Below are 15,717 nucleotides of genomic sequence, written 5' to 3' on the forward strand. Positions count from 1 at the left end.
GAATGGTCTAAAATTTAATTTTGTTTGAGTAATAAGAAAATTTTAAAAGAGTTAAAGGTCAAAATTGGTTCTAAATATATGACCATTTTACCTTTTTGGTCATAAACTTTATCTTTTGGATTTTTTGGTCTTGCACATATGAAAATTTGATCATTTTGGTTCTCCGTCAATAGTTCCGTTAATTTTTAACGGTTAATGCGTTTGTCCAATTTTGACCAGATTAGAATCTTTTTAAGTCACTAATTAAGTCTCTATCTCTCTATTTATACATGTGACATTTAAGAACCGTGGCTATGTCAATAAAAAATGTTCAAGAGTTTGCGTAAATTTTTCTGATCAAATCTTGTCCAAGATACACATTTCTAAAACACATGATTCTTGATTAAAACACAAATCACTAATCAATAAAATCATTTTGCAGAAGCTGAAAAAGCCAAAATGGGCAGTTCATTGAACAACAAAACATCACAAAGATTAAGAAATCAATGTTAAAATCAACAGTTTCGCAGCCAAATATCCAGTGCTATTTATTCTAGATAGAACAATTTCCTATCACAAAACACTAAAAATCGAAATTAATCGTATCAGAGTCAAAATCAAGGCGATTCCTTCTTGTCAGCATCATCCGATTTCTCTTCCTCCTCTAGTTGCTTCATCACCGCCTCCTCCACATCGAGCAGCGGTGCATAGTAATCGGAATGCGCCTCTATACACTTCCTCAACGCCGAAGTCGCCTGAATGCATTTCTCCACAATATCCTCTTTGTTCTTCTCCCCTTCCTCCAAGCACTTCACTGAATCCATGAAAGTCTCTCTGCACCCGCCCGCTTTCATGAACAAGTAGAATCCGCACTCGCCTTCTTCTTCCTCCTCTCCTAATCCATCGCCACCGATCCCTTCTTTGGCCGAATCGTCCGATAATTTCTCATTTGGGGAATTTTCCTCGGTTTTGGTAGATCAGGGGATTCTCGAATTATGGATTCAGGGTGGGGTGCATGATCGGATTCGAGTTTGGGTAGATCAGTTTGGGGTGAATTTGAAGGAGACGTCGGGTGGGTGGATGCGGTGGAGATGGAGCTAGGGTTTGCTTGTGAAAGCACTGCCATGGCTGCCGATCTAAAACCCCCATCTCCTTAGAGCATCCACAGTAATAGGCGAGCGACCAGCTAGCCGATACCCGGCGCTAGCCGGTCTGCTCGCCGAACTATTGCAATCGGCGAGAATATCGGTGAGCGCTCGCCGCCATTGTAGGCTGGCGATCGGCGAACGATCGGCCAGCCCAATTTTTTTTTTAAAATTTTCGGAACACTATATAAACGCGATTTTCACGTCATTTTCATTCGCACCACTTGTTTTGACGAGTTTTCTCTCTCTCTTAATTTCTGTACAAGAGCAATAACGCGAAATGGATCACAACAATGAGTCTACTCCATCGAGAGCGGGACTCAAACTCCCATGATACCCGCGGGGGCGGGATGTGGGCAGATGGGCGGTGGGTACTACAACATATACCCTTGACAGCAGATGATGCCGCAGGGCGGCGGGCAGGGGGTACCTGGCATGCAACCCGGTATGTAGATGATGCCTGGTTGGGGAGCTGGGATGCAGATGATGCCACAGATGATGCCGGGGTGGCAGGCGGGGGTGTAGCCCGTGACGCGGGGGGAGGGGGGACAATGTCTATCGCCCCACCCTTGATTTTTTTACTGCGTCTTCCCATACATCGACCTCAGTGGTGACGCAATTCACTGGAGATGACACTTTCTCCATAGAGGATTTGTTACCGGGCGTTCGATTCGGAGACACTCCCATTCAGACAGAGGGAGTAGGTCAGGGGCGGGGGCAGGGTTAGGGCGCACCGAAGAAGAAGAAGGGGAAAAAGGTGGTAGGTGAGTCGTCGCAGTCGGCTGATGACGATAGTGCACGGAGGAAGTGGACGGATGATGAGAACGTCGCGCTATCCAAGGCTTGAGTGTCTGTTTGTGCAGATCCCCTCGTTTCGAACAATCAGAAGATCGTCAACATGTGGGCTAAGATTGCAGCAGCCTACCGGAGGAATTGCCCGCATGGGATGACATACACCGGGGAGGAGTGCCGGAAGGGGTGGGAGCGAATCAGGGCTGCGGTCTCCTGATTTGCGGGCTTGTACACCAACGCCCTCCGCATGAAGACCAGTGACTAGACTGACGAGGACTGCAAGAGGATAGCGGATAAAGCCTTCCCTGTGCGGGGGCTGTATAAGGAATTCACCTACTGGAACTACTATCTGGTGCTGATGGATACCGAGAAGTTCCGGGTGGGTGTCGATGCTGGCTGTCCGAAGAAGCAGCGGCTGAACTATGCCGGTGGTTACAGCGGTAGCAGCGGTGGTTCCCAGACCTCCCCGAGGATGTTCCAGAGCAGCCGTCCCCTCCATCCTTCGCTCGCCGCACTCGCCCGATTGGTCAGTGGAGGGCCCAACGGGTAGTGAGGGGAGTCGCCCAGGGGTCCCAGGAGGTCCAGTCGGCAAACCCCCCCGTTGGCAAGTCGGCAGCCGAGCTCGCCTTCTACGCGCGTCAACAAATGCGCAAACAGATGCACAGGATCTTCTACGAATGGAAGGAGGCAACTGACCCCCAGGAGAAGAAGTTTCTTCACTCAATGCTCGAGAGTATTTGGGTCGATTTGGATACCTTTGCGGCACATTTGGGGGGATCAGGTGCGGGCTCAGATGCCGGGGGTGCAGCCGGTGGCAGCGGGGACGGCGGCAACGGCGACGAGGAGTAGAGTGAGGCGGTGGCTCGTGTGTGGAAGCCCGAAATTTTTTTTTATTATGTAATTTTTTTTCATTTTTAGTTAATGTACTTTTTTTTATTTAAATAAAATTAACAAATTTTTCCCGTATATGTGTCGTAAATTTAATTCTGTATTTTGTATTTAATTCCGTAAATTTAGTTTTTTTTTAATAGTGCTGATGACGTGGCTAGCCTGTGGCTAGCCTATTGCTTGTCCAGTTGCTTGTCCAGTTGCTTGTCCAAGTGGAATTTTAGTGTTGGATGATGTGGCAGGAGGAGAAACAGGCTAGCCTATTTACCATTGTGGATGCCCTTATTTGCTTGTGAAAGCGCTGCCATGAGTGTATCTTGGGTAAGATTTGATCAGAAATTATTTCTGATTTTAGTGGATATATTTGTTAAGATAATTAGGAAATAATTAGTGACTTAAAAAGATTCTAATCTGGTCAAAATTGGGCAAACGCGTTGACTGTTAAAAAATTAACAGAACTATTGACGGAGAACCAAAATGATCAAATTTCCATGTGCATGACCAAAAAATTCAAATGATAAAGTTTAGGACAAAAAAGATAAAATGACCATATGTTTAGGACCAATTTTTGCCTTTAACTCATTTTAAAATTAAATTTATTTATACTAAATTTCAAAATAATTAGAAAAGTATTTTTAAAATATAATAACGGGTGAGAATGATTCTTACCTCCATAATTATTATGGGATAAAGGTTTGACTCCTGTAAATAAAATGTTAAAACAAAATAAAATGTAAAACAAAATAATAAAGAAAAAAAATACTTGACTCATCTCATGAATGTAAAATGTAGAATAAAAAGTAAAACGTAGAACAGAGAGATAAAAAAAGATTGAAAAATACTTGACTAATCTCAATAATGTAAGATTAGAATGAAAAGTAAAATGTAGAACAAAAAGATACAGAGAAAAGAAAACCATTAATGTGAAAATGAAGATTACACTGATAAAACTGTACGATTGAGAAAATGAAGCATAAAATGACGCAAAACAATGAAACAAAAAGAAGGAACCTCACACGAGGGTTTAAACTCTAGCCACCGCTCAAAACTGCTAAAAAGTACTTCGTGTGTCCCATTGTAAGTGAAACGTTTCTTTTTTTACTGTTGTTTTGTGGAGATGTATATAGTATAGAGTTAGAGTGGAGACAAAGTAAAATAAGTAAAAGAATAATGTAGATACGTCTAACTATTTTGTTACTTTACTTTCTCTCCACTGTATCTATTTATTATCATTTTCGCAAAACAACGGCCGAATAGAAATGCTTACTTATAGTGAGACGGAGAGAGTACGATATGTCATTTTACTCATTTTCGAGTCAGACTCTCTCCGTCCCATGTTATTTGAGTCACTTCTTTTTTCACCCGTTTTGGAAAAATATTAATAAATAATTAAAGTGGAAAGAGAGTAATGTAAGAGTGAGAATAATGCATAGATAGTCTTTTTGTACGTATTAGCTCACTTACTTACTTTTTTCCACTTTACTATTTATTATATTTTATTCAGAATTAGTTTAAGTGTGTAACAAAGAAGTGACTAAATATAGTAACACAGAGGGAGTATCAAAATATGAATTACCACTTCACAAGTATTCGATTAAAATTTATATAGTAAGACAAAGGGAGTATAAAATATGAATTACCACTCACAAGTATTCGATTAAAATTTGAACCCATAATATGGCCTATCCTAATTGTGCATATAAATAATTTGAAAATTTTCCCAAGCCCAGTTCCACCGGTTGTGTAATTGGGTCTCAATAAGAGACGAAGTCATGAACGGGGCAACAAATTACAATAGTAGTTATGCGATAAGCAAACTCCACAAATTGAAGCATCTAAAGTTGAACTACCATCAAATATTTAAAATATTTGAAAATTACCAATAAACAATAAAGTTAGAAGAATTAAAAAAGTGTAGCGATAGTATATATTTCGTCATCATTTTGCAAGCAACTTAATGGCAAACACCCTTAAAAACCTTCGCCTCCATAACTGCAACAAATTAAATAAACAAGTGATCAACATATGTATATGTTATTACAACATTCATACAACTTGCACAAACATATATATACCCTAGATGTGGCGGAATAGTGAACCTCCTATTATCACCAACACGCATTCCTAATTCACAAAAATACATAATGATAAGTTAAATCATATTTCTTCATACTCTCTCCGTCCCACTAGAAGTGAACAACTTCTTTTCGATCATTGTTTTGCGAAAATGATACTCCCTCCGTCCCACAAGAATATGCACTCTTTCCTTTTTTATGCGTCCCACAAGAATATACACTTTCTAATATTAGAAACTTTTTTCTCTCTATTGAGGTGAGACCCATTCTCCACTAACAATACTTTAATTACTTTTCTTTTACTTTTTCTTTCTACCTCTCTCTTACTTTACCAATTTTGCATTAAAACTCGTGCCGTCCCCAAAGTGCATATTCTTTGGGGACGGAGGGAGTAATAAATAGTTAAAGTGGAGAGAAAGTAAAGTAATAGAGAGAATAATGTAAATGAAAGTTTCTTCTACTTCTCTCTTTTATCTTACTTTCATTCCATTTTAACTATTTATTATCATTTTTACAAAACAACGACATAAAAGAAACTGCTCAGTTAGTGTGAAAGAGGGAGTACTTAATTAGTATAGATCTTACATACTTATTATACCAATGGGTAACCCCTCTAGGAGTCTCTCATCACCTAATTAAACATGATATATACATAGATGAGCATCACATATTTTTATATTAATCCCCTGGTGAAAGAAAACAAATGATTATCTACCTAACTTCAATCGACAAACCCTTGACTCGAATAGCGGCTCATCACTATCCTTGACCTTTGCAATTGCATGTACTTTGACCTACACATACATATATAAATCAAACAAATTAAATACCCGCGTCATATACTCCTTCCATCCACCATTAGATGTCACACTATGACTTGACACAGATTTTAAGAAATGTAATGGAAAATAAGTTGAAAAAGTTAATGGAATGTGTGTCGTACTTTTATATACTCCCTCTGTGTTAGAGTTTGTATACTAGAAATCACCTTTCGAGTGATTGAATACTGTTAAAAATCTTATTTTATTTTCCAAAGGAATAAATAGATTATTTTTGTCATAATGATGTTATGTTTTACATTTAATGGATGTTTATTACATGTTTAAATGTATAAGTAACTTAACAAAGTCTAAGTCTTTGTTTTAGTAGACCGGTTGTGGGCGTCGTTCACTTTAAGGTAACTGAAGATTCACAGAATTTTCCTTCGGTTTTGTTTAAACTGCGTGCACAGTAGGGAATAACAAGACTCCTAGGTCCAGTGAATCCACTAGATCAAAAGGTCTAGGAACTCACGGATCTTTGGAAGATCTCAGTCGTCGGACACACAGAAAAAAACTACTTCAAAAACCCTCAACCACGTATACTAAAATGTAGCACAGGAAAGTAGGGATCGATCCCACAGAGATGGATGCGTAATAAACCACGTTTGAGGATTCAGGACTATTTTTGGGTTGGCTGCTGCCACGCATTTTTTTTTTGGGTTGAGGAAATTAGACTAAACTTGGAATTGAAATCTGCTACGCTAACAGCTAGATCTAGGCAGAACAGAAATCATGCATGTAAACTGAAAATCGAGACAATCACTAGATCTAAGAAACTATTCTAAATTACCTAGACCTTAGAAATAAACTGACGGTGGGGACCATGGCTGAAAAAGCAGAGTACGGATGAAAACCTGGGAAAACAACTAACTAAAGTACTAACTAACAGTGACATCATCTTCTCCAATTCAAATTGCACAAAAACTCAAAAGAAACAGGTACGAAACGTAATCGAAAAACAGAGTAGACTGGATTTTAGCAATTTAACGAAGAACAATTAGAAACCTAACAGATCTACGGCTACTAGACGAAGTAAAACAGAAAGGAAGTAGAAAACTCAAAATTCTATGCACAACTTGAATCCCCTGTTCAGATCCAACCTCGAATGCTAAATCCACTCCGGATCCAAGCATCCGACACAAACTCCGGCCAAAAATATTCCATAACTACAAAATCACCAAACAACCTCCGATCAACAACAACACCACAGATCTACAGCCAAATTCCCCAGATCAAGCACCAAAGTGACAAAAACAGAACGTAAATAGACACAGAATTTACGTGGTTCACCAACGTTGTGTTGGCTACGTCCACGGGCAAAAACGGAGAACAAATTGTATTATGACTGCAGTTTTCAGATACAGATTATGTGCTCTACTCCCATATATATAGGCACACATTAGACAGACTGGGCTTAGGAAACATAATCCTATCCCTATTAGGAAACCTAATCCTATACAAATTCAAGGCATACTAACAAATCTCCAACTTGACTTGAATTCTCCCTTGCAGACGCATCATCATAACACCAGACGAACAAACTTCTCCATTCTTGCCTCAGATTTGCCCTCCACGGGCAACTAACAGCTCATGACATTAAGCAAGTCCAAACAATGTTGGAACTTGCTCTGCGGGACCGACTTGGTGAACATATCAGCAGGATTATCAGCAGTACCTACTTTCTTCACCTCAATTCTCTTCTCATCTCTTAGAAAATGATACCTCACATCAATATGCTTAGTCCTTTCATGATGGACTTGATCCTTGGCTAAACAAATAGCGCTCTAACTGTCACAGAACACAACAGCTTGATCTTGATGTAAACCAAGATCACCAACTAGCCCTTGCAACCATATTCCCTCTTTAGCAGCTTCTGTCAATGCCATATACTCTGCTTTAGTAGTAGACAAAGTAACTGCAGCCTGCAAAGTTGCTTTCCAACTAACAACAGAACCACTAAGAGTGAAAACATAACCGGTCATAGATCTTCTACTATCGACATCTCCAGCGTAGTCAGAATCAGAATAACCAGTCACTAAACAGTGAGTATCACCTTCATAAATGAGACCAACATCAGACGTACCTCTCAAGTAACGAAAAATCCTCTTCACAGCCTGCCAGTGCTCCTTTCCAGGATTTCCCATGAACCTGCTAACAACGCTGACAGCATGCGCTATATCTGGCCTAGTACAGACCATGGCGTACATCAAACTCCCTACTGCATTAGAGTACGGGACTCGAGACATGTACTCCTCCTCAACTTCGGATTTCGGTGCAAGATCAGATGACAAATGAATGTTTGTGGCACTTGGAGTATCAATAGCCTTAGATGCAGACATGCCAAATCTTGACAAAATCTTCTCAATGTAGCTCTTCTGTGACAGAGAAAGCTTTTTGTTTTCTCTATCTCTAGAAATCTCCATGCCCAGAATTTTCTTCGCAACACCCAAATCCTTCATATCAAACTCAACACTAAGCTGAGCTTTCAACATCTGTACTTCAGACTTTGACTTCGCAGCTATGAGCATATCATCCACATATAGAACAAGATAGACCATAGAACCATCGTCAGCTTTGTTGTGATAGACACAACAATCATACGGACTCCTGCTGAATCCCAGCTTGATCATGTAACTATCAAACCTCTTATACCACTGCCTCGGAGACTGCTTTAGTCCATACAAGGACTTCTTCAACTTGCACACATAATTCTCCTTGCCCGGAACCACAAATCCCTCTGGCTGAGTCATGTAGATATCCTCCTCAAGCAATCCGTGTAGGAATGTCTTCACATCTAGTTGCTCAAGCTCCAAATCATAATGTGCAACTATCGCAAGTAACACTCTGATGGAAGTATGTCTGACCACTGGTGAGAATATCTCATTATAGTCAACCCCCTCCTTTTGCGTGAACCCTCTTGCAACTAGACGAGCCTTGTATCTAATGTCCTCATCTGGTGTAGTGCCTTCCTTCTTCTTGAAAATCCATTTGCAAGTAACAATCTTTCTCCCCTTAGGCCGTGGAACCAATTCCCAAGTCAGGTTCTTCAAAAGTGATTCTATCTCTTCTTGCATTGCAGCGAGCCACTTGGCACGCTCACTGCCTGAAATAGCTTCCTTGTAGGTAGGTGGTTCATCTGCCGAAGGCTCATCTTCGACCTCATTGGCAACCTGCAATGCATATGCCATCATATCCTCAAAACCATACCTCAACGGAGGCTTTACATTTGTCCTCCTAGCTCTGTCAATAGCAATGCTTCTCTGACGAGCTTGTGGATGAACATCCGAACTAGAAGTATCGGCGACTTCAGCAGTAGTGTGTTGATCTTCTCCACCTTGGAGTTGTGATTCACTCACATCATGAGTGACTTGCAGCTCCACCTGTTCATCAACACCATCCAAATCCTCTGTAGCAATAGACTTCACAGTAGAGTTAAGCATAGAATTTTCATCAAATACCACATTCCGACGGACGGCAACGTGCTCAGCGGCACGGACGGACGAGCAGCGTCCCTGCTACCGCTGCGGATGCTCTAAGGGCTTAGATCATTAATCCGTAAATGTCAATACGATCAACGAAAAACGTCAATAAGGCCATAGGATTAATTCCAAAAAATATCAATAGGGGTATTAATGTCAATTAACTACATGTTTAGTTATAACTAACTTTTAAAGAAATCTCAAAACTTTAAATTCATATAACATATATCAAATTAAAGATAATTTCATAAGGATTCCAACGATATTATACATGCATATGTTCCGACGTCAAAATTTGGAAAAAAAAACAAATTTTTTTAATTTTTTCCGTACAAGCAGAAATGTCAACATACTATATAAAATATGTCAATATAATACATGTAGAATGTCAATATAAGCAATGTGTTAACATTCTTAAAGCATTGTATTGACATTCTCAAAGCATTGTGTTGATATTTTCGGAACACTATATTGACATTTTCATCCAAAACCCTAATTTGGAGTTTTTTTTTATCTTTTTCGATTTAATTAATAAAAATGAAAATTACACATGGCAAATTGTAGACCACACATTTTCTAAAATCCTATGGCCTTAAATTAGCTGTAGTTAGCAATTAAATGATGAGTTAGCAATTGATCACTCCCCTATCATATTATGTATATATATTTGTGTTTGTGTTTAATATTTTTATTTTTTACATAAACATATATCTAATGTGATCAAAATATTAAATATAAATATTAAAAATATTATAATAAAAAACATAGTTGCATACAAGAATTTATAAACTGAAAGGCTTACCCATATTATTATCATATCATATATTATATACTATATGTTTATGTTTTTGTTTAATGTTTTTATTTTTTACATAAATATAATATCTAGTGTGATAAAATATTAAGTATAAATATAAAACATATAGTGTAATAAAAAACAAGAATATGTAAAATAATAAAATTATGCTTTTGGAAAAAGAAAAAAAAGATTGATTAAATGACATACAACATTATTTGCGTTTCAATCTGTCGTTCTCATTGATCTATAAATGAAATCTCAAATGTATTACAAATTATAAAATTTGAGTTTTGATTTAATAGAGAAATTCTAATGAAGTTATTATTTGAATAAATATATATTTTTAAATCTACCTGGATTCTAATATCATAAAAAAAATAAATAGATCAAACAACGAATCATACTCATCACTTGATTTTGAATATTAAAAATGTCATAACTTTCTCGTTACTCGTGATAATTGACCACTATAGGAGGAGGTCAATTGACCCACATAATCCCACCTAGACCTACCATTTATCACAGTATATATGATCAATAATTGATACCCAACTAGATATATAAAATTTTACCATTCCATAACTCCATTGCTAGTTTACTACTATACTAATGAAAGAAACTCATAATGATCATTGATTTTGCTTCGTTACATTTAAAACGATCATTTTCAGTCACTTTTGTTTTGGCATTCAATTTATGATAATATTTTTTCCGTATATAAAACAATTAGGACACTCACATATTGGATGACTCAATAATTTCTCAACAATGCTTATCATCACCTTATCGCACTTTGTATTTCAATTAATGAAAATTAATTCAAGTAATGCATTATTATCCATTAGAAAATATTTACACATAAACCATCACGGATAGCGACCACACACCATGCCATAATATATTTTACTTCAGATAATATTTTATAATATGGTAAATATTAGAAATTTGCTAAAATAGTAATATTGCAATCTTTATTAATAACCCTTACCCAGCAAAATAATAATACGTCAATATGCAGTGTTAGATTATCTTCATTAATGATCCTTATCCAACGAAGTAATAATATGACAATATGCAGTGTTAGATTATCTACATGATTCCTTTATCCAATTCCAATTCACACACTCAATCTCGAATTTAATACTCCCTCCGTCCCAAAGAAATTAGCCATATTTTCTTTTTCGTCCGTCTCATACAAATAATCACATATTCATTTATGGTAACCTTTTTCTCCTTCTTTTTTACTTTTTCATTTATGGGCCCACCATCCAATTCGCTACACAATTTTAACTATTTTTTCTCCTTATCTTTAACTTTACCAAATTACGCATTAAAACCCGTGTCATTCCTAGAGGGCTAATTTTTATGACAGAGGGAGTAAAATTTTTACATATTTCCACAACTACAAGTAACTTAAACCTAATTTATTTGAAAATTAATCTCCCCAAGTTATAAATAATCATTTTCTCGGATACAATTTTATAATCACAATCCAAACAGAGCTTACCGAAGATGGAATTGAAAGCAATGCTAATATTTTTCTGCAATAAAGATTTTGAAAGCAAAAAATCTAAACTTCAATTCACTTTAATAATCGTATAGGATTGTCAGATACCTCTTTCCCTCCAGTCATTTCCCACTGTGTTTCCCCTTTGGACCATTTTGGCTTTGTGGGGCCTCTCTCTCCCCTCTCCGTCTCCCTCTCTCTGCAAGTGTTATTTATCTCTCTAAAAACATCTCTCTCTCTCTCCTCAAACATTATTAAGTTGCGTTGCGGCGGGAGAGAAGGAAGTGAAGGAGTGGAAGTTAACAATTCCTCTGCTTATACCGTTATACGTAAGCGTTGTTGTTTCGTTTTCTTGCTCTGTTTTTTTGTTTATCTTTAGCTTCTTGTGAATCCCTCTCTTCCCCTTCCTTGTTGACTTCTCTTCTCTTTCTCACCAAGCCCAAGATTTTTCCTTTTCTTTTCTGGTTCTGGTTTTTCACTCTCTCTCTCTCTGTCCGTTTCTTGGGAAAAAAAAACCGTCTTGTGATTTCAAAATCTGGATTTTAGTACAAATTTGCGATCTTTATGTGGTAAAGTTGCAATCTTTTTCTTGATTTTGTTCAATTGTTGCATGTGGTTGAGTAAAGCTTTGAATTTGCCATAGTTGTTTGCAAGATTGTTTCTTTGGGCATGGGCTTGTTGTTTATTTGATTTTGGGAATTTATGGGTTTCCTGTTTATAGCAGTGTTCATCAGTTACCGATGGTTGACCAAAATTAAATACATGTTGTGTTGATTGCACCAAGTTTTGATTAGAGCTTGAGTTAATTGTGCTTTAATTTGGAAGCTTTAATAATACAGTTTGATAAGTGTAAACTTTTGGTGGACTCAACCGTGATGTTTTCAATATGGGGCTTGTGTTTTTATTCCTCTTTTGGTTGTTTGGTTAATTAAAGCTTGATTTTCTCCCTGGCCATTACTTTGGCCTTTCTCTTTGATTTGTTGATGTTTTTTTTCCCCTTTTCTTTGTGTTAATTTACTGTTTTTGTGGTGTCTTGTTTAGTGAGAAGTAGGCAGTCCTGCTGTTCCTCATATTTACCAGAAATTGTGTAGTTATCTTAGCACATTGAAGAGATTTTAAGATACTTTTACTTCTTAGTTATATTTTCTAAGATTTCGCCGGTTTTTTCTCTCGAGTTATTGATTACTAACATAGCTATTGACTTGCCACCACAAGATTTAAGATTGTCCAGTGTATGATGCTGTGTTTCTTGCAGTAATTTATTTGAGTTCCGTGGTCATTAACGAGTTCTCATTGATTTGATACACATCATTTTGATTTTGTTCTATTTTTATGGTGAAATCTAAGATTTGCTTGTTTCTGTTTGTAGTTAACTTTAATGGGTCCAATCCAAGTGGTCTTTCGTTGGATGATGGCTTTCCGAGCCTTAGCAAACTACAACTACGAGATGAGGCATTGGATCCACTCAAAGAAATTGATGATCCGAGTATGACGGGAACTTTTCTCCCTGGTGACGAAGATGAACTTTTGGCTGGTCTTATGGACGATTTCGATCTCTCTGGCTTGCCGACTCAACTTGAGGACCTGGACGATGATTTCTTTGGAAGTGGAGGGGGAATGGAAATCGAACGTGAAAATCAAGTCAATGGAATTTCAAGAATTAGTGCTGACACTATTGGCATTAGTAGCATTACACAATTTGGTTTCGCCAATGGTACTGCTGGATCCGTCAGCGGAGAACATCCATACGGAGAGCACCCTTCGAGGACGTTGTTCGTTCGTAATATCAACAGTAATGTGGAAGATTCTGAACTGAAGTCTCTCTTTGAGGTATGGTTAACAAGATTCAGATTCAGTTTTCAGCTTTTATTTTGTTTGTTTTCTTCATTTCTCTCTTTCGTGCTATATATATGATCAGTTTTATAGCACTTCATTGTGTTCAAATATTGCTCTCTGTTTCCCTTTTGAATTTGCACCAGTAGTTATAAACTACTTAAACTCGCACTATATTATGACTACATATCAAATTACTAATTTGTGCTCTACTTTTTCTTTTTGCTCGTGGCAATATGGAGATATCAGAACTCTTTATACTGCATGTAAGCATAGGGGATTTGTGATGATATCTTACTATGACATCAGAGCTGCTCGAAGTGCAATGCGTGGCTTACAAAATAAGCCCCTGAGGTGAAGGAAACTCGACATCCATATTTCAATTCCAAAGGTCTGAACCCGTGTGTCTTCTCTTGGTTTTCGCTCTATGTGTTTTGCTCAATTGTTTATACCTCATGTACAGGACAATCCATTTGAAAAAGACGTGAATCAGGGAACTTTAAGTGGTGTTCAATTTGGATGCTTCTGTTTCCAACGACGACCTCCGCCAAATTTTTGGTGCTTACAAATTCCCTCTCAAACTTTAATTTGAAAATTGGAGCTATTCATTGAAATTCCCCCCCCCCCCCCAAAAAAAAAAAACCATACTTTTTAAGGATATATATATAGATATAAATACGGCGTGAGGTAAAATGGGTGCATTTTTTATATTTCCCCTTTTTGTAGCCCATTTTTCGCCTATCCTTCTACACTTTGTTTTGCGGCGGCGCAACTCCTCTGCTACTCTGCCATTGTGCCACCTCCGATTCGCCGGTTATTAATGGAGGAAGAAGCCGTGCTTGGCCATCTAAAGCATAACTAGGAGATATCAGAGGGTTTAGGGTTTAGGGTTTAGGGTTTAGGGTTTAGGGTTTAGGGTTTAGGGTTTAGGGTTTAGGGTTGGGTTTAGGGTTTAGGGTTTAGGGTTTAGGGTTTAGGGTTTAGGGTTTAGGGTTTAGGGTTTAGGGTTTAGGGTTTAGGGTTTAGGGTTTAGGGTTTAGGGTTTAGGGTTTAGGGTTTAGGGTTTAGGGTTTAGGGTTTAGGGTTTAGGGTTTAGGGTTTAGGGTTTAGGGTTTAGGGTTTAGGGTTCAGGGTTCAGGGTTTAGGGTTTAGGGCACGCAAAACGAGGTGTGAAAAAAACGAACTCCCACGGCGCGCCTTCAGCGGCAAGCCGCGGCCATAATTAGTCCTTCCCCCCCGAGGGCCGATAGGCACGAGGGGAAATTTTTTTGAATTTTAAGTTTTAAAACATATACTTTCAGTGGACGGTTTTTAACACTTGATCCGAAAAATATAGTCATTATTATAATGCTTTTTGGGGACAAATCTAAAAAGCCTAGCCCTTGGGGATTGGTGAACCCGTCGGGGAAAATAACATTCGTGCGGCTGTTGTTATTACGCTTTTGGGGGGCGAATCTAGAACCCTAGCCCTTGGGATTGGTGAACCCGTCGGGGGACTTGACGCCTCGGTCTGCGTGCGGCGTCCCCCCAGTGGCGCGCGTCCCGAGGCGGCGCGTGTCCCGAGGCGGCCCCGTGTGCACGCGCCCCGATGCGTGCGTGGCGCACGTCCCGAGGCGGCACGCGTCCCGAGGGGTGCGCGGCGCGCGTCCCGAGGCGCGCATCCCGAGGCGCCCCGCCGTGTGGCACGCGTCCCGAGGCGGCACGGGTCCCGAGGCGCGTCTCCCCCGTGTGGCACGCGTCCCGAGGCGTGCGTGCGCGCGTCCCGAGGCACGCATCCCGAGGCGTGCGGGTCGTCCCCCGCGTGACACGCATCCCGAGGCGTACGCGTGTCATCCCCCCGTGGCACGCATCCCGAGGCGTATGTGTCGTCCCCCCGTGGCACGCATCCCGAGGCGTATGTGTCGTCCCCGTGGCACGCATCCCGAGGCGTATGTGTCGTCCCCGTGGCACGCATCCCGAGGCGTGCGTGCGCGCGTCCCGAGGCACGCATCCCGAGGCGTGCGGGTCGTCCCCCGCGTGACACGCATCCCGAGGCGTACGCGTGTCGTCCCTGTGGCACGCATCCCGAGACGTGTGTGTCGTCCGCCTTGGCACGCATCCCGAGGCGTACGCGTGTCGTCCCCGTGGCACGCATCCCGAGGCGTGCGCGTGTCGTCTTAGTGGCACGCATCCCGATGCACGGGTCCGCGCATACGCGTGTCGTCCCCGTTGGCACGCATCCCGAGGCGGCACGGGGCGATGCATTCTCGGCAAGCAAACCGAGGTGTGGGTCCCGACGTCATGGCCGATGCGTTTCAGCACGCAAACCGAGGCACGCGTCCCGAGGCAAGTCCCGATGCGTTCCGGCACGCAAACCGAGGCGCGGGTCCCGAGGCGTATGTGTCATCCCCGCATCACGT

The 15,717-nt window shown here is 40.1% G+C and overlaps 1 protein-coding gene and 1 pseudogene across 1 annotated transcript; one reads left to right on the forward strand and one right to left on the reverse strand.

The window, feature by feature from the left end:
• Nucleotides 1–450: 450 nt before the first annotated feature.
• Nucleotides 451–1,106, reverse strand: LOC148931257 (uncharacterized; annotated as a pseudogene).
• A 10,453-nt stretch (nt 1,107–11,559) lies between these two features.
• On the forward strand, nt 11,560–14,223 carry LOC125210575 (protein MEI2-like 5). The gene is made up of 5 exons (XM_089066261.1): nt 11,560–11,814; nt 12,855–13,315; nt 13,561–13,709; nt 13,782–13,876; nt 14,045–14,223. Exons 2-3 carry the CDS (start codon nt 12,974–12,976, stop codon nt 13,603–13,605), a joined length of 387 nt encoding a protein of 128 aa, XP_088922387.1. The 5' UTR covers nt 11,560–11,814; nt 12,855–12,973; the 3' UTR covers nt 13,606–13,709; nt 13,782–13,876; nt 14,045–14,223.
• Nucleotides 14,224–15,717: the final 1,494 nt, after the last annotated feature.

Source organism: Salvia hispanica, chromosome 3 (assembly GCF_029641045.1).
Source record: "Salvia hispanica isolate PSC_SH4W2 chromosome 3, Shi_PSC_v1, whole genome shotgun sequence".
Taxonomy (NCBI): Eukaryota; Viridiplantae; Streptophyta; class Magnoliopsida; order Lamiales; family Lamiaceae; genus Salvia; species Salvia hispanica.

Coding starts and splice junctions, on each gene's coding strand:
- LOC125210575 (XM_089066261.1), top strand. CDS start 12,974: ATGACGGGAACTTTTCTCCCTGGTGACGAAGATGAACTTTTGGCTGGT. Junction 13,316..13,560: donor AACTGAAGTCTCTCTTTGAG/GTATGGTTAACA, acceptor GGCAATATGGAG/ATATCAGAACTCTTTATACT.